This window comes from Euwallacea fornicatus, chromosome 15 (genome assembly GCF_040115645.1).
Source record: "Euwallacea fornicatus isolate EFF26 chromosome 15, ASM4011564v1, whole genome shotgun sequence".
In the NCBI taxonomy this organism is placed as follows: domain Eukaryota; kingdom Metazoa; phylum Arthropoda; class Insecta; order Coleoptera; family Curculionidae; genus Euwallacea; species Euwallacea fornicatus.
The window spans coordinates 2,691,900-2,718,692 of NC_089555.1; the positions used below are offsets into that span (position 1 = coordinate 2,691,900).

Here is a 26,793-nt window from a genome sequence, read left to right on the forward strand (position 1 = left end):
ATAGACATAGCCGTAACCCAAATCGACCAACTTACATATATCAAATAATTTTGATTTTTCATTGAAGTTTGAAGTTAAGAAAACAAAACAATCTTCTTGAATCGGCGCCAATTTTTTCGTTTTCAGACGGTGTCGTTAAATATAAACTTTTTATTAATTAATAACGCTAAATATGAGCAAAAGGAAATCAGGAGAGCATGACGGCATATTTAAGAAATTCAAGTAAGTTCTAGCAGTCTCCTTAACCTTTAAAAAACACCAGAAAATGCCCCTCTTTTAGACCCAACAGCAGGATTCAGAGACCCCCAGTACCTCAACTGAATCCTACTAAAGACGTACTTGTTTTTCAAGAAATTGAGTTGGACAATTATGTGGGAAAAGTTTACCCTGGCATGCCAGGGCCCCAAACTGGGCAGGTATATTATCTAATTTGAACTCATAAGAGTTTCCACACAAAAAAATTCTATATTGTTATCTTCATTGAAACAAAAACATTTTCTTCAGGTGCCTATCATGCGGATGTTTGGAATTACCAAGGGTGGGAATAGCGTCTGTTGTCACATCCATGGATTCTCTCCATACTTCTACATTAACTTACCAGACAAGTTTACAGAAGCCGATTTGGAACCATTCAAGGTTATCCTTTGGTAAAATAAAAAAGAAAGTGTTAAAAGGAAGTATTTATTCTATAGACCAAGCTGAATGATGCCTTAATAGCTGACATAAGGGGGGGTAACAAAGATGGAATAATTGATGCAGTTTTGATGATTGAAATTATAAATGGTAAAAGTTTGCTCCACTATAAGGGCACCAATGATGAGAAATTTGCCAAAATCACAGTTTCACTTTACAAATTTGTGCCTGCAGCCAAAAGATTGTTATCAAACAGTGTAATTTACTCTCCTCTTTCCAGTCACCCTTTTGAGTTTTATGAGTCTAATGTAGACATTGAAACAAGGTATTGTCTTATCACAAACAGCAAATTTCTTATAATCAAACTTCCTCTATTATGAAAGGTTTATGGTGGATACGAATATTTTGGGTTGTGTCTGGATAGAATTGCCCCCTAAAAAGTGGTATCTGCGTTCAGACACTTCATCCCATGCCAAAGTATCCAGATGCCAGATTGAATGTGACATATCATGGGAGGATTTCATTGCTCATGCCCCTGAAGGTGATTGGGGAGATGTGGCTCAATTCCGGATTCATAGCTTTGATATTGAATGTGCTGGAAGAAAAGGTATTTTTCCAGAGCCTCAAGTTGATCCAGTGATTCAAATAGCGAATGTAATACAGCTCCATGGTGCAAAGGAAGTAATGATCAGGAATATTTTCTGCCTTAAATCATGTGCTCCCATTGGTCATGCCGAGGTAAGAATACACTTCTTTTTCAAAAAACCATTTAGAAATATGGCTTATTTTTAGGTTTATTGTTATGAGACTGAAAGTGAAATGTTGAATGCATGGGCACAATTTGTAAGAGTACTAGATCCAGACATTTTCACTGGATATAACATTAACAACTTTGATTTTACATATTTGTTGGACCGAGCTAAGCATTTAAAAGTGTCTAATTTTGATTTGCTAGGACGTTTACTAGATGTTAGGTAGTTTTATTTTGCCAGTTTTAAATCTCTGTGTTAGTTCGATCTTTTCAAAAGGTCTCAAATCAAGGAAACTACAACACAAACAAAAATTGGGAAAAGAGTATATAAGACCATAAATTTTGAAGGGCGAGTGCCATATGACATGCTCATGGTCATTAAGCGTGATTTTAAACTCAGATCTTACACTCTGAATAGTGTGTGTCAGGAGATTTTGGGGGAACAAAAGGAGGATGTCCACTACAGTATTATTACAGATTTGCAAAATGGGGACGAACAAACCAGGAGAAGGTGCTGAGGTTCTATTATTCCTATGTATTTCCTACATGGAAGTTTTTAGATTGGCAGTGTATTGTCTCAAAGACGCAGATCTACCTATGCGATTAATAAATACAGTTCTAAGCTTCACAAATGATATAGAAATGGCTAGAGTGACAGGGGTGGCTATAACTAGTCTTTTGTCAAAAGGGGAGCAAGTTAAGGTTGTGGCTCAACTTCTGAGACATGTAAGATAGTATAATCTGTAAATTCGGTTTTAAAAATTGGATAATTTAGGCTAGAGAGGCTGGCTATTTCATGCCCGCCCATCAAGGTCAGTCCAACTCTGAACAATATGAAGGAGCTACTGTGATTGAGCCAATCCGGGGTTATTACACAGACCCAATTGCAACTCTAGATTTCAGCTCTTTGTATCCTAGTATAATGATAGCTCACAATTTATGTTATACTACCTTACTGAGGAGTGCTCATATGAAAGATACTTTGGGGTATGTTTAGCCTTATTTTGCTAATATTTTATTTATATACATTTTACATGAAAGACTCTCAGATGATCAAGTCACAAGTACTCCAGCCAATTGCTTATTTGTCAAGTCTTCAGTGCGTCCAGGGCTTTTGCCCCATATTTTGCAACATCTTTTAGCAGCAAGAAAAAAGACCAAAGCTTTGCTTAAAGACGCTAAAGATCCAGTACTGATAGCGGTGTTAAACGGCAGGCAGTTGGCCTATAAAATATCTGCCAATTCCGTTTATGGATTTACTGGGGCCCAAGTGGGGAAATTGCCTTGTTTAGAAATATCGTCAGTAAGATTCTTAAGTTATCAAAAAAGGATTCAATAAGTATATATATATTTTTTAAGAGTGTCACGGCTTACGGCCGCTGTATGATCGAGCAAACAAAACAAGAAGTTGAACAACATTACACGATTAAAAACGGTTATGAATCAGACGCCAAAGTAATTTACGGCGATACTGATTCGGTTATGGTGAATTTTAAAGTAAAATCACTGGAGCGCAGTATGGAGCTAGGCAGAGAAGCTGCGGAATCAATTAGTACCAAGTTTATAAGCCCTATTAAGTTGGAATTTGAAAAAGTCTATTTCCCTTATTTGTTGATAAACAAAAAACGCTATGCGGGGCTTTATTTCACCAAAGTTGATAAGTATGACAAAATGGATTGCAAAGGGATTGAAACTGTCCGAAGAGACAACTGCACGCTAGTGGTGGATGTTATTAATACATGTCTGCAGAAGCTGCTTATTGACAGGTTTGTACACAAAGATACTTTCACAGTTTTAGCTACATCCAAAACATTGAAATTAAGTTACAGTATGCTAGACAATGTTTGCTATGTATGTATGGATATCTTCTAAACCAATCTTGTATTTCTTTTGGTATAGAATAAAACCATATATTCCTGTGAATTTGTAACAGCCAGTATATCAAATCTAACACCTTTTAGAGACCCTGACGGGGCCATAAGTTACGTAAAACTAGTAATCTCGGATCTTTTGCAAAACAATATAGACATTTCGCAGTTGGTGATTACGAAGGAATTGACTAAAGAAGACTATCAAGCGAAACAAGCTCATGTGGAGCTGGCAAAAAAGATGAAAAAGAGAGATCCAGGAAACGCCCCCAAATTAGGAGATCGAATTCCCTATGTTATAACTGCTGCTTCAAAGACTTCTAAAGCTTTTGAAAAGGCTGAAGTATGTGTCTCACGAGAATGAAAAGAAATCTTAACAATAAAAACATTTCAGGACCCGATTTTTGTATTAGAAAACAACATTCCTATAGACGCAAACTATTATCTGCAAAACCAACTCTCCAAGCCTTTAGTGAGGATTTTCCAGCCGATTTTAGGAGATAATGCTGAATCTATTTTGCTGCGTATGTAAAATGATCAATAGTTTTATAATTTATTTTCCTTAATGAAAATCAGGAGGCGAACATACGAGGACTCGCACTAGGGTCACATCGAAAGTGGGAGCTTTAGCCGCTTTTACTCAAAAGAAAGAAACCTGTCTCGGGTGCAAGTCAGTGCTTCCCAAAGGGTATGAAAATGAGGCTGTTTGTGGTTATTGCAAGCCTAAAGAGGCGTCAATTTACCAGCAGGAGTTCTGCCACCACCGCATGTTGGAAGATAGATTTGCAGTTCTATTTACAGGTCCGTGTAGTGTGAAGGTTAATACGCGTAATCACATATTATGTCAAACAGAATGTCAGCGTTGCCAAGGCTCTTTACATGAAGAAATTCTATGCACTAGCAGAGATTGCCCAATATTTTACATCCGCAAGAAGGTACAGATGGAATTGGAGACTTCCAAAAACAAAGTTAGCAGGTTTGGAGATTCTATTCTGCAAGAAGAGGAAGGTGGATCTGATTTGTTTTAGATACGGTTCTTTAATAAAATTGTTTGCTCAGTGTTCATTCAAGTGGTTATATTTTGAGGCAACCCAAAATGAAAAATTTTTATATACTAAATTACAATTCATATTTTATTTACATACAGGCTAAAGGTATTACAATATTATAATTACATGATCATGGTTAAGTAATATTGCAATATATATACCAGATACAGATGAGTGGAGCAAAATAACTTTGGTGCCTTTAGGTTCCCTTGTACAGTTATGGTTGAAAAGTGGGTTCAGATAAAATCAACTGATACTAGAACTACCCCATATAACAAAAGCACGGCTATTTTTATTAGGTAATTCAAATAGTGGTTAAGTTTAGCTAAACCCTTTGTGGGACCATGATTATACATCTGAATTTTAGCATCTTTCCACTTCTCTGATTTAATGGAACAAAATAAAATCGGAAATACAAGGAAAATTCACACAATAAAATTAAGACAAACCAACAATTTGACAAAAAATGGAATGAATATTTTCAATAAAATAACATTGAAATAAAATGAAATGCACTTTTAGCTGCTTTCTAGGAGTAACTTGTGCCATGAACCTGGTTATACCTTGTTACAAAAGTCTCATTAATGCCATATAGGCAAAAGAGTGCATCTTCGTACACATCATTAAGACTAGAAAAATAAATAAAAATATGGTGAAACTGTTATTTCCGGTTCTTCAGTGCATTGGCAAGCCATTCCATTGCCATGTCCAGCCCCTCTCCTTTGGTTGCTGATGTTTTAAATATTTGAAAAGTTCGATTTTTTAAAGCTTCTAAACCTAAAGCCTGATGCACTTCTTTTAAAGACATGCATCCTGGAATATCTTGCTTATTGGCTAATACTACAAGAATCGCGTCCTGCAATTCCTCTTCCCTCAACATGTGAAAGAGCTCATCTTTGGAAATTCCCATTCTCTCTTTGTCTGCTGAGTCCACCACATAAATTACAGCATCAGTATTGCTGTAGTAGCACCTCCAGTATGGTCTAAGAAAGGTAAAATTTTGTCTCTACTCCAATTAGCTAGACTTACAAATTTAATACCTAATGCTAGTTTGTCCTCCAAGATCCCATACTTGGAATTTCAGATTTTTGTATGTGACTTGTTCAACATTGAACCCTATAGTAGGTATGGTGGTGACCACTTCACCGACCTGCAGTCTGTACAGGATGGTGGTCTTTCCTGCCCCATCTAACCCCAAAATGAGAATCCGCATTTCTCGGGCCCCAATGAGGCTTTTGAAGTAACTAAACAGGACACCTGAAATCTAACCTGTGAATCATCGTGAATTGCGAGAGTTCTAAAGAGGTATTACCCATAATTGCAAGTAATATTGATTGAGGACTTCGTTAAGAAAGATGACGACAAATTAACTGGTCATTTTTCTTTAAAAAAGCACTAGGAAAACTTCCGAAAAATCGGGAAAATCAAAATTTTGCTAAAACATTTGACGTGTAAAACTAATGTTGATGCTACGGTAACGTCAAAAATTCAATTGGAGACTAATTTACCAGATGGCGTTTTAGGATTTTTAAGAACACGAGGGCATTCGGAGTTATTTATATTATTCGAAAATGCTATTTGTGTTGTTTCTTAAAATATGACAATTGAAATATATCTTAATGGAAATTGGTCATAAAAATTGATAACTATTAAAACTTTCATATACTGCCTTGAAAGTAATTTAAGACTCAATTATTTAAACAACAGTTCACAGTGCTAGTTTGCTATTTTCTTATAGCACCATCTATTGCTTTCACAAAGACATATATTCCAAAACAAACAGCTGTCATTGTCAATGACATTTCGTATTTAGTTTAATTTTTATTTATTCCGTATTTATCCACAAAGAGAAAAAGTAGTGATAAAAGGTGTATTTAAACCCATAAAAATACACTATACGATATCGTAGAAGATTTGCGATTTCCTCGAATAAGCGATATTCTACAGAAGAATGCACCTCTCGTTTACTATCACAATGAACTTCGTTTAACCGTGCCTAACTAGCCTTGGACTCCTTTTTTTCTCTGTGAACTATTTGGTAAGTCGCAAAACACTATACAGCAAGGTCAATATAACACGGTTATCACGATTTTTAGTTGATTGGGTTTTTAACAATTAACTGCCATTGCATGCATATTAGAACACTCCAACCCACTACTAATAAGATTTGATCACCAATCATTCTTAATAACAGTAATCCCCTGAAAATATTGATTAAGATCTAATATTTTTTAATTTTTCCAGCAATGTGTATCCAACAAGTGAATTTCTCATACATCAAGGAATTGTTCCATCAGAAAGATGAGGAAAGGAACCTTATATTGGCCACTTTCCATATGATTGCAATTACTTTAATTTGCATGTCAATGGGAGATTTAACCTGGTTCATAATTGACGGAGGTACTTGTGTTCCATATTTGACCTTAGGACAGTTTTTTTGGTTTGGTTACACCGATGATGGAATTGATTATAATGGTAAGTGACTGTAAGATTTATTTTCTGCAAATTCAGTACTTGAAATATTTTAGATTACAAATGCTTAGATTCATCTATAGTTAACATGATGCGAATAATAATTCTGCTGCTTTTTATGGCTATATTGTTCTCGTTGCTTGGATTCTTCCTGGACATTATCGGTCCTAGAACTTTAATATATAAAATGTTTAGGAGGTATTCAGTTGCAGGTATTTCAACAAGTGAGTCAATACTAAAACTGTCTTCAAGAACTATAACAAACCCTAAAAATTTTTCAGTATTAGTCATAATGATTATAGTAACAATGTCATATTACACAGTGATGCTGTTACAAAACTCCATTGAGGGTCGAAGTTCCCTTAGGAACTGTGATGTGTCCTATGGGTTTGGTTTCTACTTAATGACATTTGCTGGTAGGTGTTTCTTTCCCATAAAATTTCTTTTTTTAATATGAAAAATCTATTATTAGGATGTATCGAAGCACTGGGTGTCCTCTATAGTTTGATGCTCCCATACAAGACGTCCCAGCAAGAGGATGACAGGTGCTTAATTGATGGCTTTGATGACCACTTTCAAAGTCCTACACCCCCTCCTCCTTATTCTCTACCCCCTCCTCCATACACTCCTTGATAAGTTGATTAATGTTAATTTAACCAGGTTTGTGTTAATTTATGCCTAAAGATAGATCACATTGAATGTCATGCACTTCAGCATTTGTTTTGCTGTGAGGCCAGTTCTGCACTGTATTAAAAAATATGATTCCATAGCTTCAAATGGCAGTAGAAATTTGTACTGATGGAGGTCTAACTTGAAGGAAGTTGTTTATCTGTATCAAGCTGGCTTTCCATTGCATTCAATAGAAAGCAGACTTAGTACAGTTAAACACCTTCCAATAATCTAAATTTTGTTGCTTATTGTGTTGTTAACTCCTAATCAGATATCACTACATAGAAAGTATATTCCAGATTTATATTTTGCTATTGTATAGGGCATAATATTTGTGATAGAGAGTATATTTTTTCTAGTCCCTGTGAAATACAAATAATACTATTCATTGGTGTTAACATAAAATTTGAATGAAGGAAAAGAGAATGGCCCGAGAGAGACTAGGGGCAGTTTTTGTATCTGGCGTGAAAAAATGAAATTTAAGAGGGAATAGTCATTTAAAATATTTACTTAAAAATTCTGAGTACATGAAGAACAATATGTAAAATTTTTGCTGTAGTGTGTAAGTGCTTTGTACAAATTTGTTGCAAATTATGAATAATGCAAATCTCATATTTGCGACAATTTCTTGAGAACAATTTAACAGTACTTGAGCGATTGTTAAACAATGTAAATGTTATGTGATTACTAGTATTTTACGTAGAATTTTCCTTATCTTTAGTTATAGTGTAGTGAACCATGATCAAGAATCTGACGGATCAAAATGGAAAGCAACGTATTTTATTTATTAGGTATGCTTTCCTCCAATTTGGCGATTCGAGGATGATCATTTTTCTCGATTAAAACACATTATTGAATCTCATGTTGTTCTGAATCTACCAAATGTCTCAAGTATCTGACAAAAGCCAAAGATTAAATACCTATAATAGCACTTGTTTAATATTAACATTAACGCTTTTTTGTTTATATTATAACCATTTTCTATTGTTGATTTTCTCTTAATACTATATTATAAAGATTGTACATTGTACACACGCGTACATACTATTAAACGTTTAAATAATTGATTATTGTGGTTTTTTTCCACTAGAAGTTCCTAACGATACTGCCGTGAATTAACTCAGGAGATTTTGAGACACAAAAAAAGGAATAGGTTACCATGGAACACAACCTCAAAACTCAGAAGACATTTTTGAATATAAAAATAAATTTATTTAATTTGTCTAATACACAACAATTCATACATTGACTGAGGACCAAAATATCTGTTTCATTATTTGCGGCAACTCTTTCGTATCGTTGCAAATAAAGGCTCTCCCTGACGGCAGTTTTTGCGTTAATCTACAAAAAAATACGGGAGTTTTAGGATAATAAACCATTAGATGTTATACTTTTCCGCCTGATCTCCAAGACCCCCGATGAACACAGCATAGGAGCTCACATTCGGTTTCACAGTCAATGCATCTGCCAACTTTGAGGGCGGAATTCCATATCGTTGTAAATTGGCATCCGAGAGAAGCACGAGAATTGCTTCATCACAATCCGCTTCAGATAAGTCAGTTACCGCCCATTGGGTGGATTCCAAAGTGTGATCGCCTGACCAACAATACTGCGAATGAGCATGCATTGTCTGAAATTTGTAATAAAAAGTTGGTAGTTTGTTTGGGGTTACTTGTAGCTCCGCCAGTCTTTGAGTACTTTCGAACACATAATTTATTTAAACGCATTTTTCCAAAAGTTGATATATTCATGAAAAATTACCCGTATAATTTCTAGGCGATCTTTATTGTTTTTTGGAGGATTGTCTCTTGAGACAAACGAAATTTTAAATTCCTCCCCTGAATGGCCTATAATATCATACTTTATCTTGTCTTCAAAGCCTTCAAAGGCTTCCATAACTAAAACTACAGCTTCTAACTCCCTGTCCAATCTTCCATCATAACTATTGAACCTAATAATTCCCGAAAATTCTCATTTAATCAGTGAATCATATAATAATGAAAGGAATACCCACCTGTACATACTTCCAGAAACATCTACTAAAACGCGAAATAATTTTGGTTTTATTTGAGGCGTCCCAATTTCAGGTTCTTGTTCGGTCCTTCTTCTGAATATCGTTTTTTCACCTAATAAACCTAGCCGAAAAAGGTTTTATGAAGGCAAATAAACATCACAGAAAGGTCTTCTTTACCATCTATAAGCTTCACGTCATCCAACTCGCCGGAAGTCTGATGTCTGTACCAATTCCTTTCCTTATTCTTCGCTTGTAAATTGCCCAAAATAACCCTCAATGACTGAACTTGCCTGGAAACCGCATTGGAAAACTGAGAGTACACGTTATGGTCGTACCCTGACATTCCTATTTCTTTTAACTTTTCAGCAAAAGCCCGCCGATTCATTTGTCTAGCTGCCTTTGTTACATGTTCTGGAACACTAGCTTTCTCTTCGTCCGAAAGCTAATAAATTTTTTATGAATAAAAAAATGTAATTATCGAGTTAAATATGCACCTGATGAACTTTGTGCCCTTTGTCGAGCCTGTATGGACCGCCTTTGCCGCCCAAACCTGCAGTGTCCCTGCCCCCAGTTCCTCCGGCCCACGTGTTACCCCCTATATGGGGCTCATTCTTTGGGTCTTCTTTTCCATGTTTAGGGGCGGAAACATCCAACCCACTGTATCTGTTTACTGTAACTTGAATCTTTTCTTTAACTCTTTTGGATAAAATATATTCACTAGAAATGACGTTTTTAGATAAGCCGTGTCTCTCTAACACCTCCCCTACAGTCTCCAATAGTTCCGGACTGTGTCTATCGAAATCAAAGACGTTAAATATCACTTCCTCCAAATCTGTTTCAGGGAATTGCTAAAATATTCACATACTAACAGAATTCCTTAAAATCTATTAATCAATTACTTGCAGATGTTTAACAATATTAACCACCTCTCTAGTGGAATAAGGATAATTTAATAGTCCTTGATCGGCCATAGTTCTCAACTCCTCGAAGATGTCTACCAATTTCCGGATGATTTTTGGCGATACAGCTGGGCCGTAGCTCTTTAAAAGCTCAATCTCTGATTCTCTTGAGGGATTTTCAACAGCTCGGCTGCTGAATAAATCCCCGAGAGCACCGAAAAAGTCGTTTCCAAGAAACGGGAATCCCGGACGATTAGCCAGAACCACCATCCGGAAATTTGGATGTATTTTAATATAGTGTGTGTCCTTATTGTCGGATATTTGCTTAACAATTTTCCGGCCGTCGCTTAGAATCATTTGCCCGGATTCGACTAGAGTTTTTAAAATGCAAGTCACGTGAGTGGGAGCTTTATCCGCCTCGTCCACCACTAAGACATGTCCGTATTTGATCGCTTTAACTAGGGGCGAGTCTTCGTACGTTAAAACTCCGTCTTTAATTGTGGGTTGTGTGGTGAGGGTTTGAACTGTAGTGTCTCTAGAAAAAGACAATAATTTATAACTAAATAAGCTGAAAATAAAGTCAGGTTTCTCCTTTAAAAATATGATTCACTAATTTGTCAAGATTCACTATGAAAGTTTTAATTTTACCATCATGTATTAGACGGTATTTGTAACACCTATTTAATCACGCGTAAAATTTCATACGCCATAGTATCACGAGATCATTCCAAATTACAATGTTGAGTTCTGGACAAATTTAGGAATTTGAGCCATTTAACAATTTACCTATGCAATTGTATGTATTCTCGAGGCCTATTAAGCAATTGTAAAAAGCGGTCAATAATTTTATTCTTCCCCACACCTTGATTTCCCACTAAAAGTAAATGATAGCCCAATTCGAAGTCCTGTAAAAGACCCTCCATAAGATGTATGTGCTGTGGAATGTCATAGAATAGCACTTGAGGTACTTTACTGTGGTCTTGTGTTTCAAAAACTGACACAGATGTGTTTCCTATATTAAAAAAAAAAATCTTTGAAAATTCTTGACAAGTTTCCCTTTAAATCTCCTTTATATTACCAATAGTCAAAATATTGTTCTTCACTTCGCATTTAATGTTCGAACAATCATGCTCCAATAACTTTTCTTGTGGAGTAATCCCAACGCTCGATATAAGATTTTCTAGAGATTTACGAGTTATTGATGGAAGAAATTTGATCATAAAAGTTTCCTCGAGGATTCCATAAATGTTTTCTGTATGAAAACGTTTTAATCTTCCAGAAATTCGTAATAATTGCCTAGTGGAGAGATGACCGGCTAAGTTCTTTAGAGATCGGTCTTGGTTTTCCCGTAAAAGGTGAGCCAGGTTGATGATTTTGTGTAAAGATTTGTCAATTGGTCCGAACTAATCATTGAAGATATCAAATTATTGCTTGCCTTACAAATAACTTACCTTTGAAGTAATCACATGCATCTCCTCAAGTTTGCTCAAAGTTCTTAAATCGTGAAACACAAACAGACTCAATATTTCCGGTGATATCCAGTTTCCTTCTTTAGATTGAATATTAGGGGGTTCCCCTATAACTACAATCCTAAAATCTGGATGAATCTCATAAATACCATTGTCCTCTAACTTTTCTCTGGTTAATTTCATTTTTTCCAGTAGAAATTTGTATCTTTCAGAGCTGACAAGACGTTTTCCATCATACAATTGCAACTCTCTGTCATGAACCAACCTTCAACATAAATTCTTATTTCGGCACTTATTAGATTATATAATTAAAATGGTTTCGAGATGATGATACATTTTTGATGGTGATACGTACTCAGGATCAGTACCTGTGCAAAACTGAAAGGGTACTGGGATGAATCCTGTTTATCCCATCTAAGACCGCAAATTTACCCTCTAGAGCAGCTTTCACCAAGGGAGAAAATGTCCACATAGTATCGCCATTTTCAAGGGTGGTTCTCTGCTGAATTAAGTCACGTGAAGTCATATCTTGATATAAAACTATATTCTCCGTTTCTTGATTGAGCATTACAGCTATTTGATTCAGTAGCAAAGTTTTTCCTGATCCACTGAAGCCAATTAGACAGAAATCAGATATTTTCGCCGTTTGAAGCATGCTTTCTAGAACTTGGTTTTGGTAGTTAGTAGGAACATATCCGTCTAAGGATTCTTTGGCTAAAATTTACAAGTTTGGGCATTTCTTCAGTATTTTGTTTAAGTTACTTACCAAACTTAGGGGAGTTAAAGAATTGGGCAATGCGTGAAGATATCTTGCTTTGCTGCCCAACATTTTCAGGAATATCTATGAAGGTCTTTAGTAAAGTTTCGATGTTCTCAACGCTGTCTGCTAAGAGAGTTTTATAGGGGTAGAGGCGGTAAAAAAGGTCATAGACTGAAACATCCGGATTCTTTTCCTGGAAAAAGTTTATTCGAAATGCCTATAGAAGCCTTATTACGAAGTTGCATTACTAAGATCTGTACTGCTACAGGTAAATTGTCCACAGGAAAATCAGGAAGCCCCATGAATTTAGTCTCTTGATTGATTAAAGCGAAGGCACACGACAAAAGCTTTTCTATTTTGCCTTTATCAGCTTTTGGTCTCATTGTAGTTAATTCCCTGTACCACTCCTGTAAGTAAACGGTGTATATATGTAAATTAGTTCTGGCCCTATTAAATATAATTTTAAAATCAATTTAGCATGGCAAACACGACACGAGAGAGTTGTAGTTTAAAGTTTCCCAAGTTTTACGTGTTAACGTCTTCTTCGCGTGAAAACCCAATGCGGTCGTAATAAACTTACGAAATTAATTGAAAACTTTGCCTGTTAGTTGGCACCATTGTTAGATGAAAATTGTTAGGTTTGTTGGAAATATCATGAAGAAACTCTACTTGGAACTATGTCACCATCAATACAACAACATTCCCGACAAGGGCAAAAGCTTGCCATATGAAATAAATTAAACTGCAAATGGGGTTTTTGTTGCGCGTAAATTACCCGTCCGCAGTATAAATAAGATCTTTAACTCATTCCAGTTCAAATCCGCTTCTTTAAGAGAATATATTCATGATGACTTTTCGATCAAATTAGTATTACCAGCAACGGGAATTGAGATAACTCTAGGCCACAGTTGCATGTCAATCTATCATAAAATAAAGTGCAAATTTCCAAATAACATCTCCAAATCGTAAGAGGTTGTTTGATCGTTTCAATGGGCGAATTGAATAAGCCTCTACAAGGTGGTTAAATCACAATGATATCTCTGGAATATCCGCGAATAAGACTAGAAATTCATATTACAAATCTCCAGATTGGTCAAATTGAAATTAGTGCAATCAAACGTTACATACACAGGGTGATGATTGTACAAAAGTAAAAGTTTCTGGTTTCTGTGTCAACCCTGTATTCAGGCCTTGCATCCATTGCGCAAATTCGTCACAGTGTGCCACTCTGTTCCAGATCAACCCACGAGGGGTTTCATTTATGTCTCCCTTTCTCCATTTCCTGTCGTTTTGTGTGGTGACAAGGTGGTTGCACCGTAACCCCATTCAGGCTTTTCATGCAGCGCGACAAAAAATTCAATTAGAACTGAGTAAGTTGCAAACGCTTTTTTGTCATACTTTATTTTATTAGTGCACGGGCCTTATTTTAATTTTTACCCCAAAGTGATTGATTCGAAGTACATTAGTAAAATTGCCTAAGTTGTTGTTAAGAAAATTAGTATTTTATTATATGGAGCTTTTAAGTTATTAAATATTTCGCTATAAATACCGAAAATTTGTGGGAGCAGAGCGTACGATGTTTCATTTCGTTTAATAACCGTTAAAATGCCCTGCCAAGGGATTATTGAAGGTCGTAAAAACCTTGCCCTTCGCAATAAAATATAAATTAATCTGAGGAATTAAAAAACGCAATTTCGTCACGCGATATTTCAATTCACGTCATTCACAAACGTATTATTTCGGCTAGTTTTCCAATGTTTTAAACCTCATTAATCATAAACTTTCCCATCAAAATACTACTCACGAAACGATGCATTATTATTTACTTTTAACAAATTTAATTTCAGTTCAGTTTTCGATTTCAGTCAAATTCTCCACTGCGCCTCTATTGCAGGCAACTCGTAAAGCATTCAACATCATGGTAACTCACTGGGAATCCAGTCGAAGACCTCTGTACATACGCACGGTGTGGAGGGACGGGCAACACCACGTGATCCTAGACAAAACTAAGGAACACTCCGATGTCGACGACCCCAAAAGAAAGCCAAAACAGCTCTTGCCAAACCAGGTGAGAGCAACAAAAAGTGCTGGGCCTTCAGTGAATCTTCTCAACGTTTCTTCAGTGCGCGTTTTGCTCTCGGGAGTGAGGAGACATAGAAACGGATCTAGAGAAATACACCTTTCTGATAAACCACCCGAGAGGCCCAAAACCTGGACATCAGGCTCAATTTGCAGCAGACAAATCGCATGTAAAAATTTAAACAATGAGGTGGATTTTGGGGCCATTAAAGGATTCAGACCGCCCAGCTTGCATCCAAGTCATTATGCGGAACTTCCATCTTTGGAAGCTGAATGTGGTTTGTTGGATAATGCGCTCAGTGAGAAAGTTATAGTGTGGCTTGATTTAGCTAACAATGATCCCCAAATGAAGCCAACTTCCAAGAAGAGTTTAATGATGACTGCAGATACGGAAATAAAGCAAGTTTCGGAAGAAGGGAATAATATGGTTGATTACTCGGTTCTAAAAACCCAATCTCCTTCAGGGAGTCACAAAGACAGCTCTCAAAATATTCTAATTTATAGCAATCAAGAGATTTCTACCGTTACTGATGAGAATTTTTATCATATACTACCGCTAAGAGCCAATCAGGACGATGATGAATGTCAAGAAGAATTAGAAAAGGAAGTCGACCCAAGGATGAACAGTGTGAGGAGGCAGTTACATATTTTCATGCCTAATTTGCCAGCTAAAAGATCCAGCGATTGTAATAGTAGCATAATTAGTAGCAAAATTAGCTCCCAATTGTAACTTCATGAGTATTAAAATGATTTTTTTAATGACTTTACCTGATATGTGAAAGTGGAAACATCCCTCGCCTGAAAACGCGATCTTAATGGAGGATCCAAAGGATTCCCTCGGTATCTGAGAAAAACATTAAGAATATACATTTTGTGGTGCTAAAGATATGGCTTTTTACTTGGGGATTGGCAGTCCTATGGCAATTACTCTAAAGTTCTCATCTACCCTTACTAATTTCCACTTCTCCAGCTCTTTTGCACCATGCTCCTAAAATTACAGTAAAAACAAATTCTTAGAACATCAAAATATCTAATGTGGGTACCATCAGCAACTTGTCATATCTTTCTGCAGGAATAAGGAGCCTGCCATCTTCAAGGTGCATTTCTCTATTTTCCAGTAAATTATTCAAAACTGGTAATACATTTCTCTCAGCCTTTTCTACCCCTTCTAGCACCAAAATTCTCCCCTTAACAGCAGCCTTTACTGCACTCTACATACAGACACAGACATTAACTTGAATATGTTGTAAAATTAAACCCATACTTGATCAAAATATTTGGCAGTACCCTCCACAATCTCTCTTCTCTGTTTAAGGTCACTTTCAGTAGTGTCTCGGCTTAACGCTACATACTCATGTTCTCTATTTGTGAGTTCAATATATTGCATAGCTAATACTCTCTTTTGAGGTCCAGGGGGTCCTATGAGAAACACATCTTGGCCGAGGATATCTTTCTGCATGATCCATCGGAGATGATGGATAGTGGTTTGGGGAAGACCATTTCGATCTAGAAAGTGAGAGAATTTTAGGAATTTGAACTTTGTACTCAAGTATGTTTCATAAGATTTTGCTGTTTGTCACACTTACAATAAAGCCTCGGCACAAATTCTGGTGTGTCAGGTTTTAGAGTTTCTTTGATGGTTGCTCCAATAGCTACAGAATCCGCAGTAACATAAGCTCGGACTGGATTTAATTCTGCAGGTTCGGGCCTTATTCCATTGAGGATTCTTATTAAATTTTGCAATCTTTGATTATTTGCACTTAACATGTTAATAGCGCTGTTATATAAGCTTAACAGGGAAGAAATTGTTATGTAGTTTTTACTAGAAAGTGAATAATTAATAAATTAATTTAAAAAAATCAACATGGACAGTAAATTTTTTTTGCGCTCTGATTTTAGTGAATTTCTCTGACGGCCACGTTCAAATCACGTGCCAATTTTGACCAATCAATATTGAGGGTTTTGACGAATACCCTTGTCACCCAAAAACATAACCTTAAACCTCATAAAAAAAAAATTCAGGTCTGCAAACGATCCTCTATATCATTTATAGCCCTTTACATCATATTATACCTGAGGTGAATTATCAGATGATCATTAACCAAATGGCTGAACGTATCCTGAAGTATCTGTCAGAAAATATCGAGGTTAACACTCTCAAATTAGCTGAAGAGTTCAATGAGGACCATCAGAAAGTTATTGGGGCTCTTAAAAGCATACAGGCGAATGGGGACCTTATCTCTGCTGAGCCTGTAAATCAAAAGAACATTGAACTTACAGAAGAAGGAAAGTTGGTGGCCAGGGAAGGTTATTATTACTATTTTAAGTGTAGTTTTCAGTCACAAAATTCATAATGACATTTTTAATAGTTTTACAATCTTTATGAGTATGTAACCATGTTTATCATAAAATTCAGTTTCATTATTGCATCATACATTGATCAAATAGCCACATTTTCACACAGAGTAGATTAATAAAATATAAAATTGGAATCATATTTATGTGCTTAAGTCAACCAGAATTTGCTTCAAATTCATCATTAATCATGGCTTAAATATCTATATATGGCTCAAACAGTCCTATGCTCTAAATCACATTTAGGCAGTCATGAAGCCAAACTATACAAGGCCATCCCTGAGTCAGGCATAAGCCAAATTGAACTTATGAAGCTACCAAATTCTAAAGTGGGCTTCAGCAAAGCAATGTCAAATGGCTGGATTTTAATAGATAAAACAATCCAGCCCCCTCTAGTGAAACAAAATGTGGCTTCTATTACTGATTTGGTAATGAGATCAGTATTATTTGTTGCATTATATTAAAATACTATTTGATTCAGGTTCAAGATCATCTCAAGTTGGTGGATTCTGGCAAGCATGCAGATATTAGTGACAAAGAGAAAGCTGATTATAAAAAAAGGAAATTAATTCAAGAGTCAATCATTAAAACTTATGTACTAAAAAAAGGGCCACAATTTAGCCTGTCATTGAATAAATTTGAAACTGACCTTACTACTGAGATGCTCTCTAATAATAGTTGGAAAAATCAAACATTCAAGGATTACAATTTTGATGCCTTGGGTGTTCCTCCGGTTTCAGGATTCCTGCACCCACTGCTTAAAGTTAGAAGTGAATTCAGGCAAATTTTCTTAGAAATGGGATTTGCTGAAATGCCTACAAACAACTACATTGAAAACTCTTTCTGGAACTTTGATGCATTATTCCAACCCCAACAGCACCCTGCTAGAGACTCTCATGATACTTTCTTTATTTCTGATCCTCAATACAGTCATAAATTTCCCGAAAATTATCTACAGAGGGTTAAAAAGGTGCATAGTACAGGAGGGTATGGTTCCCAAGGGTGAGTTAAATTATTGTTTTCTGTTGAGACTTGCATTTTAATGCTTATTTTGGTAGATATGGATATGATTGGCAATACAAAGAGGCTCAAAAAAATTTACTAAGAACACATACAACTGCTGTCAGTGCTAGAATGTTGTATAAGGCTGCTCAGCAACCAAAATTCAAGCCAATTAAGCTCTTTAGTATTGATAAAGTAATATGTTTCTGTTCTTTGAGTAAGAAATAACTAAATAATTACTATCCTTACAGGTATTCCGCAATGAAACTTTGGATGCCACTCACTTGGCCGAGTTTCATCAAGTTGAAGGAGTTATTGCCGACTATAATCTTACTCTTGGTGACTTAATTGGGGTATTTGCAGAATTTTTTAGAAAATTAGGTAACTTTTTACTACCAGCTAATTTGAGCCCGTTAAAAATTTTATGTGTAGGTATCACTGAACTGGAATTTAAGCCTGCTTATAACCCATATACCGAACCGAGCATGGAAATTTTCTGCTTCCATCCAGGACTTGGAAAGTGGATCGAAATTGGAAATTCTGGTATCTTCAGACCAGAGATGCTGCTGCCAATGGGTTTACCCAGCGATGTTACAGTAATCGCTTGGGGGCTCTCTCTGGAACGACCCACTATGATTAAGTATGGTTTCAATAACATTAGGGATTTGGTGGGGCCTAAAGTGGACTTATACATGGTTCAGAAGAGTCCAATATGTAGGCTTAATAAGTAAAGAAATATATCTTGATGTTTAAGAAAGCAGAGTTTAATTTATTACTATCCATGAATGTGTTTCATGGGGTGTCTTCGATGCCCCAGTTGACTAGGTCTGTCCAAGTCAGCTAATAGAGAAGGAGGTATATTTTCTAGGTTAGTGCTGTTGCAGTCGCCTTGAACCATGTCGAACATAAAAGAAAGATCAATGTCATATTGGGGCAATTTTTCTCTTAAATAGGAGATGACGTTTATGCCTAAAGCTGGTTCTCTGCTCATGATGAAACTGGATAAATATCTATAAATATATATTTAGTACCGATAATTGATTTTTGTCCAATAAATTTACCTGGGAACTTTTGATTTCTCTGCACAGTGTAAAAGTAAAGCCCATGACACATAATCAGAGTCTAGCACGTACGTATTGTAAACTCCTTCATCTACAATAATAAACTTGGATTTAATTTGCGAGTTCAATATTTTTTGTATCTCACAAGTGTCTTCAGAATGGGTCCAATGAGCGGGTTCTCCATGATTAGGAATAATCCAAGTAATGTTACCTATAAGCTGTTCATTTAAAGGATCATCTGTGAAGCTGTAAGTGAAGTTCATGGTAATTTCATCGGGAGAGGACATGGTGAATTCCGCTCTCATACATCTGTAGGCCAAGGCTTCTTCTGAGCTCGCATAGTACTCTATTACATACCACTCATGAAGCAGCTATAATTTCGTTTAAAGAATTTTTCAAATTAATTGTATAATACTTATATATAATTACCCGTTCTAAATCGAAGTTCCTAATTGCTTTAACTTTCGGGCATTTCGTCTTGTCTTCTTTTTTCTTTAGAGCACAAATGCTTAAGCTTGATAGTAATAGAAAAAGCAATAGCTTGCCGTTCATGTTTACTCCACGTTCATGCAAAGAAGTGTTTTACATAAATAATAAACAAATTCTTTTATCACATTCTTGCTTGGTTAAGGGAAGTCCGAGCTACTTATCAATCAAAACGTGGGAGACGACAGTTTTAAAGTGTAATATTAATTTTTCTAGCAGTTATGAATGGGCTGGCGATACATAACTTAGTTGTAAAGCAGGATGTAAATATTTAATGTTAATGAATATGGGATAATAAATGAGTGCGTCATGCACAAATTTTAATGATTTGAATGCTGCGACATGGTTTTAGTTTTTATGTTTATGCGGTAGAATAGTTAACAATAAAATGTTTATCCGCCATATTGTCAAGAAACAGGAGCAAAAATTTACCTAAATAAATTTTTCAAAAAAAAAACATAAGTTGAAAACTTTCATCAGCCAAAAAAAACTCAAATGAAACTTATTAGGTAACTGAATGAGACATCTTTGAAGGAATACCTAAAGTGACTGTGTGAATATGTTTCTGATGGCTACCGATATGTCATTCACCATACTATCATGAGTTTTACATTTCCTATTAGGAATGTGTTGAATCAGTTTATTTAAATCATGGATTAAGAAATTAAAGAACGACATTTATTACTATTTTTACTGCTTCTACAAGCTCTTTTAACACATAATTTAATTGATTTGGAATAAATACTTCATTATGTCCAGTGCATGAAAAATATAATTTTCATGGGTCAAATCTTAATTAATTAAAAAAATAATAGTGGCCATTTTAATCAGTTTGGGCACTAATCACTTTGATGCATTTGGAATAACACACTTTTTATCAAACTTGAACCATTCTAAAAATTTAAATAAATTGATTGAAACTTGATTTATTTATTTATACGTAATTTTTGTTCCTGGTGATGTGGTAACTATATACAGGATAAAAGCCTATACTTGGACTTGATGAGAGACAGATCGGCCACATTTTTATCGATATCGTTAAGTGGGAAAAAGGAACCCAAATTGGCGTACCGCCGAATTAGTACCAACCACGTAACCAGGCCAAACTGATTATTCGATTACCGATCTCCTGGCCAATTCTGCAACTGACTCCGTGCATATTTTCCCAGGGTACCACCGAATCGGACCCAGAGGTCTTTTTTTCGACGGGGGACAGTCAAATCGTACTTCCGCCACTTCTTCTTTCAACCAACCTCCTCTGGTACTGCCTCTTCTTCTTTAAGTCAAGGTCAGTCGACATTCTTCGGCACGGCGCGGCATCTTACTGACCTAGTATTTTATTTCCTGATGTGTACGTTGCTTTCGGACACATTCAGACTTATTTTTTCAGCTCATCATCGTAAAATCACCCATCTTCACACTTATTAAACATCACATACATTATGCAAAACTTATGCTTGTTTTAGAGCGTAGGCATACACTAACAAGTCCGTATGTAAGAGATTTTACTGAGTTTTCCATCAAGTGATGTTCAAGTGCTTCCATTGAGAGTGTAATGGAACACATTCTTGAGGTTGCGGTTAAATGTCGATTTGCGAGATATGTAAAATATATGTTTTTATGTCAATTGGCTAATCCTCTACGTAGAATTTATTAGAAAACGTTTCGGTTTTACTTATTCGAATTCAGCAGATGCAGCCTTCCTGTTCTTTTAGAACGCGAACCGAATAAGCGATTTCGTGCCTTTATTTACAAAGTTATGTGTCCACCTGGTTCATCAGAAGTAGATCTTCAAATTAAATTGAAAAACGACTGCGTTTAGCACGAAAAAGTTCTTCAAGCCTCATTTAACGTGTTTTTCTGTTGTCTTATCTGGAGGGTTAAGATCTGGACTAAGGGTAGGATCGCTAAGTGAGAGAAAATATGTCACTAAATTACTCGAGCTGAGACATGGATTTCAGAGGAGATCACTGGCATAAGTCACTATTATGCCGTTGAAAACTTTTGGAATTAGCTCTTTTAACGAAGATCTGGAGCTCGGTTATTTCGCATTGGACACAAAACTGGTTATTTTGTTGAGATGGGCTAAAGATAGTAGTACTGGAGCTGCCCATAGAAGATGAGTCTGAAACTGGTAATGCTCGACGACATGGGAGAAGAATTGAAAAGGGCAAGGTGAAACAAGAGAAGTGGCTTTTTGCCCTTGATGGTGTTCTAATATTTGCCGATGAATCGACCTGAAACTAGATTACCGGCATAAATCGTTACTCTGCTCGTCACGATTTTTGGAATTTGTTATTGTAACGAGAATCCAGAAGTTGTTTAATTTGCATTGTACATAAATTTGGTTATTTTGTTGAGATAAATTATAGGTGGTGGCATAGGAAGTACCCATAAAAGAGCGGTTTGGGGCTGGGAATGCTCGACTATCTGAGAGGAGAATAGGAAGGGACGAGATGAAGCAAGAGAGGTGGCTCTGGGCCTCTGGCACGGTTTCAATACTGAGCGTTCACCTGCTTTGTTTCATTTCTCATGAATTCCTGAAATTCAGTCCGCATGATATGAATGGATTTTTGACGATTCAGGACGACAAAGGTAGAAGATAATATTCCAAGATATGTTTCGCACTCCACGCCGCCCTTGTCGGCTCCCTAATGAGGATCCAATGGGGTATTTATTAGGAAATCTAAAGATCGAAATTGAATGTGTAGTTTCTAAGTAAGGAAGCCCGGCGTAGAAGATCTAATCTAATCCGTGCATTTTCGGATTGTCCCCTGTACCACTTCCCAGCCCCCAAATCCGTTCTGTTTGCATGAAATTTAAACAAACTGAATAAGGCACATTTTGCACATGTCACTAATTAGTTTCAATTAGCAAATGAGCTGCGACTTGCCGACCGTCGCTTTGTAACAACATTATCCGTTGTAAGTAGAATGAGACGGGTCGTTTTCCAAATTTTTTCAACCGATCCTACTGACCGGTGGTTTCGCTATAGAATACTAACAAGTTGAAACTAAATAATTGACCTTCTTAGGTACGTGTCGGCAAACACATTGTTTTTACTGCAATTCGTGTGTGTAGGAACAATACGATGGAAAAGTGACACCGATTAATGCACTGTAGAAATCTAATACTTGAGGCGAATTCCGGTTGAAGTTTGAGGCTTTCGTGTAACGTATCATTTACGTAACGAGAAAACATAACCGTAACACAAATCCTCTTGGAAATCGTTCACCGCGAACGAGAATGAGAGAAAGATGGTTGAGATACGAGTTTCAGTCAATCAAAAATTAAAACTCAATGCCTTAAATACGTCTGATGACCGCCTTTTTTTTAACGTTAATTATGTGGTAACGGTAAAATTTCTTCTATAAATATATAGATTACAGATGTTTGTTTGATTCATTATCGGGTCCGGCATAATTCGTATTTTACAGCCCGATATTCGGCGAGAAGAATGGTACTTTTAGAGATAAAGCGATTATAAATTTGCCTTAACCATAATAATTAATTACAGTTTACAAGAATTGACCAGATTCCAGTGGCGTGGGCTGAAGGAAAGTCTTGAGGGTTCGAGGCGTTTTATCAGGAGTTTTATCTGACTTTCTATAGAGTAATTGCAGCGAATTACGACCGATTTTGGGCCCATTATAAATCATCTCTTTGGGCCGAAAATTGCCACCGATTAAAGGCCGCATTATCGGCGAATTTTAAACGGGACGTTTTGCGAGATTCGCAGAGCTATTGAGTACAAAAATTCATCAAATTAATCGCTTCGATTAGCTTACTTCGGTACCTATGCACTTCCAGAGTGTCAGCAACGTAAATGTGCCCAAAAGTGCTTTATCGACGGACAAAAAAATATATGTCGATGATGGTTCCGAGAATCCGAAACGTCGCGTTAAAAATCTCTTGCCAGTGTCTTATAGAGGACAAAGAGAGATCAGAGAGGGCCAGTGGGGGAGTGCGATTTACTCTATTTAATTATAAAAACACGAGATAGGACTAAAATAAAAGCAAATTCACTTAATATCAAAGTTTCTCGATTTTTGCACATAGACTTGTTCGGCAGGAAAACGCACAAGTTTGTCCTAATTCGACCGAGCTCACACTTATTGTGGTTTCCAATATCCCAACGCGCGCGTGGCATGCGAAAGTTGCGTTTCCAGGACACCTCAAAGACCACATCAAAAAACCAAATCGTCGAGCATCATTTCACAATTTCCTTCTCTCTTGCACCTGCCCCTATGGTCCGCCTCTGTGTTATTCGTTCTAGGGTCAGGTGAAAAGATGTTTCTCGTTCGCTCTCGATATTGAAGAGTAAGAGACCACCGAAAGTTCTGATTTGAATGCAAAAATTGCCGAAGAATGTTGTCGGACTACTTGCCAAACATTTCGGAAGATACAGGGCAAGCAGAGCGTGTGAAAGGTTATCACTAAAACATGTATCCGATTTAACCGTCAAAGGGGACCCTTTGGTGATGGTCAGCGGCGTGTGGTCAAGCCGATTTGACATAGTAGGTCTCTTTTTACAGTTAGATCATCCTTGAATTGCGCATCATTTAGCACCAAAAGCGGGTAAATAATGCGAGATATCACCACACTTGTGGTTAATGATCGGCATTAAATGCGGTTGCAACTTTGAAACGATCGGAAATTGATTAGCTGGGAAGTCGGTGTGGATGATTAACTCTGCAGGGGCTCTGGTATTGTTGGCTTTGTATCTACAATCCTACCGAACTTTCTGTGGTAATTCATGAGAATTCTCGCAGGAAATTGAGCAGTCCGATGGCTTTACAAAGGAACTATCCGAGGTGGATTTTAATGAAAGTTTCTTCTAGTGGGGGATTAGAAAATGCTGAAAGAGAATCTCAGGGAAATTAGGGAGACATTTTTTAGGCTCAGTCCAAAAAGGTGAGGAAAACGTCGCGTTTTTCTTCAGCTTTTGATCAAAACTGTAGTCGATTTTAGGAGCAGAAAGTCAATGCGCGGGATTTTCTTCAGCTGAAATTAAAGCCGTTAAGAAAATCTTCAGTCTTTACGTATGGCTGAGTGCCTACACTCAGGGAGTCGAAGCCAAACTCGCTCACCAAAAGTAAAATAATGAAAAAATTAAAATAAATTTAAAACGTTTTTGTTTAATGGTCAAGGCATACCAAACGATTTCGACTACAATAAGAAGAAATCTGTTTAAGAGTATAAGGATTGTTTTTTACGAAAAAGAGCAAAAAACTAGAAAACCTTCATTTACCGAAAAAGTTTGAACAAAAAAACAAATAAGTCTCAAATTTTCGTGGCAAAAGCAAAAGTCGCTCGCAACGTGAATATCACATTTTCACTTAAATTTGTGACAAATCAACATTTGTTATACAAAATTTTGTCTTTTAGAATTGAATTTAATCTTAACAATTTTGATTTAATCGGCTTTTCGCAGAATTCTCGATCAATTTTGTTCCATTCAACAGCAAGTTCACGTTTCGGTTCTGTTTTAGTCGAAATTTTGTGTTGTCGCACGTTTTGGTCAAGATATTCCCATAAGTTTTTAATGGGATTAATGTCGGGACTCTGCGGTGGAGGATTTTCAACGTGAGGACAATTATACAATAACCACAATCTAACTTTGCAGGCGATATGCATTGGGTTATTGTCTTGGTAAAATTGCCATCCATTTCTTAATTCTAACTTCTGAACACTTTCCGGGATGTATACTTCTTAATTAGATCTAAATAGGTGTTTTGATTCATTTTGTCTTCTATAAAACGAAGATTGCCGGACGCTGCTGCCGAAAGACTTCTCCAGACCACAATGGATATTCTTTCGTGATTTATTGTTGGCTGGACATTTCTAATTCCAACTTTTTATTTGCTTTGGTCCGTAAATAAAACATTTTTCCAAAACTCGAAATGCTTATATCGGTTATGTCATGTAAATTACAAACGGTTTCTTTGATTCTGCTTACTAACAAGTGCCTTGGTCCCGGCCTTTCTGCTATGAATCTTTGCTCTATGTGGGACGTTCCGGATAGTTTTTGCCATCACGGTTTTCTTCAAACGTTCCCAAATCCTTTCCACAAGTTAGGGAGTACTTAGAAATGTTTTTTTTTTCCCCACAATACATCGTTCATCAGCTTCGGAAAATGCTTTACTATAAGCCTTTTTTTATTCATTTTTTATTTCGTTCCTTGTTCTGTACCTTTACACTTCATCTCTAAGAGTAGAACAACTTCTCAACATTTTTGTGATATTTTCCTTAAAGATTTTTCATCTTGAAAATCCTTAATAATTAACCTCCTTTCATCAATAAATATTTGTCCACGCTAATAACCTATTGTGATTTATTTTATCACAAAAATGCCTCAAATTGTATTGGACGAATAATATAAACAAATAAAGAAAAATGATAACACAGAGATTGAAAGTTTGAAAAATATTTCATCTGAGCCGGTTTTGCTTTTGTATCAAAATTTGAGTTGTTATTAGTTTGTTGTTTGTTCCTTTTAGGCAAATAAATATTTTCTAGTATTTTGTTCTCTTTCGTAAAACACAATCCTTATACTTTTGAAAACATTGCTTTTTATCTTGGTCGAAATCTTTTGGTATGCCTTGTTCATTCAAGAAGTGTATTTTCGGTTGGTAAGCGAGTTTGGCTTTGATTCACTGTATACAGGGTTGGTCAATAATGGGTCAAAGTGCGATATTTCAGTAAATATGAGCTTGAGAAGGAAATATTGCATATCGAAGTTTTTAGTCATTAAAGGGTACCCATTTTAAAATAATTTTCAAATGTACAGGGTCCGTCCTAAAAGTGTGGTAGTACCAAGTTATGTTTTTTAAATAAAACCTCCTAATATTTTTGCCATTTTCAGATTTATTGTTAAAATTTAAGGCCAGTTTCCATAAAGGATTTTATGTCAAAAATGTAAGTTTTTTGAGTTATTCGGGAAAATTCGAAAATTCTAATAAATGCAAGGATTCATGGAAAATGGGTCTTATAGGGCTCCAAGACAATCTAATAACCTACGTTTTGACGTGTTTTAATAAAAAAGAAAAAAAAAAAATTCCTTAACTCCCGAAATAGGTTACCGATGTTGTTTATCTTCAAACTGTAACTTGCTTATTTCAAATGGAGTGCCCCAATTTTCTCGACAATATCGTGTTCGAAATCTAAAAATATACAACTTTTGCTAACATTATTTTAGCTCTTAACACAGCCATTTCTAAGTTCTC

The 26,793-nt window shown here is 36.2% G+C and overlaps 7 protein-coding genes across 9 annotated transcripts; 4 read left to right on the plus strand and 3 right to left on the minus strand.

Annotated features, from left to right (window-relative positions):
* Nucleotides 1–27: 27 nt before the first annotated feature.
* DNApol-delta (DNA polymerase delta) lies at nucleotides 28–4,317 on the plus strand. Its single transcript, XM_066290552.1, has 15 exons — nucleotides 28–222; nucleotides 281–416; nucleotides 505–636; nucleotides 693–958; nucleotides 1,017–1,371; nucleotides 1,426–1,607; nucleotides 1,662–1,895; nucleotides 1,945–2,110; nucleotides 2,160–2,371; nucleotides 2,426–2,687; nucleotides 2,744–3,150; nucleotides 3,346–3,595; nucleotides 3,647–3,776; nucleotides 3,829–4,053; nucleotides 4,105–4,317. The coding sequence occupies exons 1-15, from the start codon at nucleotides 173–175 to the stop codon at nucleotides 4,278–4,280; spliced, it is 3,183 nt and encodes a 1,060-aa protein (XP_066146649.1). The 5' UTR covers nucleotides 28–172; the 3' UTR covers nucleotides 4,281–4,317.
* A 355-nt stretch (nucleotides 4,318–4,672) lies between these two features.
* On the minus strand, nucleotides 4,673–5,788 carry Arl1 (ADP ribosylation factor-like 1). The gene is made up of 3 exons (XM_066290562.1): nucleotides 5,614–5,788; nucleotides 5,342–5,558; nucleotides 4,673–5,284 (listed from the first exon to the last, which is right to left on the minus strand). The coding sequence occupies exons 1-3, from the start codon at nucleotides 5,615–5,617 to the stop codon at nucleotides 4,963–4,965; spliced, it is 543 nt and encodes a 180-aa protein (XP_066146659.1). The 5' UTR covers nucleotides 5,618–5,788; the 3' UTR covers nucleotides 4,673–4,962.
* A 297-nt stretch (nucleotides 5,789–6,085) lies between these two features.
* Nucleotides 6,086–8,509, plus strand: LOC136343679 (transmembrane protein 127-like). Its single transcript, XM_066290560.1, has 5 exons — nucleotides 6,086–6,339; nucleotides 6,546–6,776; nucleotides 6,830–6,997; nucleotides 7,055–7,189; nucleotides 7,246–8,509. Exons 2-5 carry the CDS (start codon nucleotides 6,548–6,550, stop codon nucleotides 7,404–7,406), a joined length of 693 nt encoding a protein of 230 aa, XP_066146657.1. The 5' UTR covers nucleotides 6,086–6,339; nucleotides 6,546–6,547; the 3' UTR covers nucleotides 7,407–8,509.
* A 122-nt stretch (nucleotides 8,510–8,631) lies between these two features.
* On the minus strand, nucleotides 8,632–16,574 carry c12.2 (von Willebrand factor A domain-containing protein c12.2). Its single transcript, XM_066290550.1, has 18 exons — nucleotides 16,250–16,574; nucleotides 15,928–16,169; nucleotides 15,707–15,874; nucleotides 15,563–15,651; nucleotides 15,432–15,507; nucleotides 12,833–12,991; nucleotides 12,591–12,777; nucleotides 12,193–12,538; nucleotides 11,807–12,089; nucleotides 11,434–11,758; nucleotides 11,142–11,367; nucleotides 10,356–10,890; nucleotides 9,951–10,304; nucleotides 9,634–9,898; nucleotides 9,457–9,577; nucleotides 9,204–9,393; nucleotides 8,834–9,072; nucleotides 8,632–8,783 (listed from the first exon to the last, which is right to left on the minus strand). Exons 1-18 carry the CDS (start codon nucleotides 16,428–16,430, stop codon nucleotides 8,681–8,683), a joined length of 4,089 nt encoding a protein of 1,362 aa, XP_066146647.1. The 5' UTR covers nucleotides 16,431–16,574; the 3' UTR covers nucleotides 8,632–8,680.
* On the plus strand, nucleotides 13,501–15,452 carry LOC136343678 (uncharacterized). Of its 3 annotated transcripts, XM_066290558.1 has the most exons (3): nucleotides 13,501–13,954; nucleotides 14,450–14,941; nucleotides 14,993–15,452. In XM_066290558.1, exons 1-3 carry the CDS (start codon nucleotides 13,846–13,848, stop codon nucleotides 15,391–15,393), a joined length of 1,002 nt encoding a protein of 333 aa, XP_066146655.1. In that variant the 5' UTR covers nucleotides 13,501–13,845; the 3' UTR covers nucleotides 15,394–15,452. The 3 variants fall into 3 exon arrangements, with proteins under 3 accessions (XP_066146655.1, XP_066146654.1, XP_066146656.1); XM_066290557.1 differs by having other exon boundaries at nucleotides 13,509–13,954; nucleotides 14,450–15,452; XM_066290559.1 differs by having other exon boundaries at nucleotides 13,879–13,954; nucleotides 14,479–15,452.
* Nucleotides 16,575–16,664: 90 nt separating the features above from the next.
* Nucleotides 16,665–18,777, plus strand: alpha-PheRS (phenylalanine--tRNA ligase alpha subunit). The gene is made up of 6 exons (XM_066290555.1): nucleotides 16,665–16,970; nucleotides 17,265–17,446; nucleotides 17,500–18,020; nucleotides 18,077–18,215; nucleotides 18,272–18,401; nucleotides 18,453–18,777. The coding sequence occupies exons 1-6, from the start codon at nucleotides 16,754–16,756 to the stop codon at nucleotides 18,749–18,751; spliced, it is 1,488 nt and encodes a 495-aa protein (XP_066146652.1). The 5' UTR covers nucleotides 16,665–16,753; the 3' UTR covers nucleotides 18,752–18,777.
* LOC136343680 (apolipoprotein D-like) lies at nucleotides 18,763–19,985 on the minus strand. Its single transcript, XM_066290561.1, has 4 exons — nucleotides 19,511–19,985; nucleotides 19,227–19,452; nucleotides 19,082–19,172; nucleotides 18,763–19,030 (listed from the first exon to the last, which is right to left on the minus strand). Exons 1-4 carry the CDS (start codon nucleotides 19,631–19,633, stop codon nucleotides 18,796–18,798), a joined length of 675 nt encoding a protein of 224 aa, XP_066146658.1. The 5' UTR covers nucleotides 19,634–19,985; the 3' UTR covers nucleotides 18,763–18,795.
* Nucleotides 19,986–26,793: the final 6,808 nt, after the last annotated feature.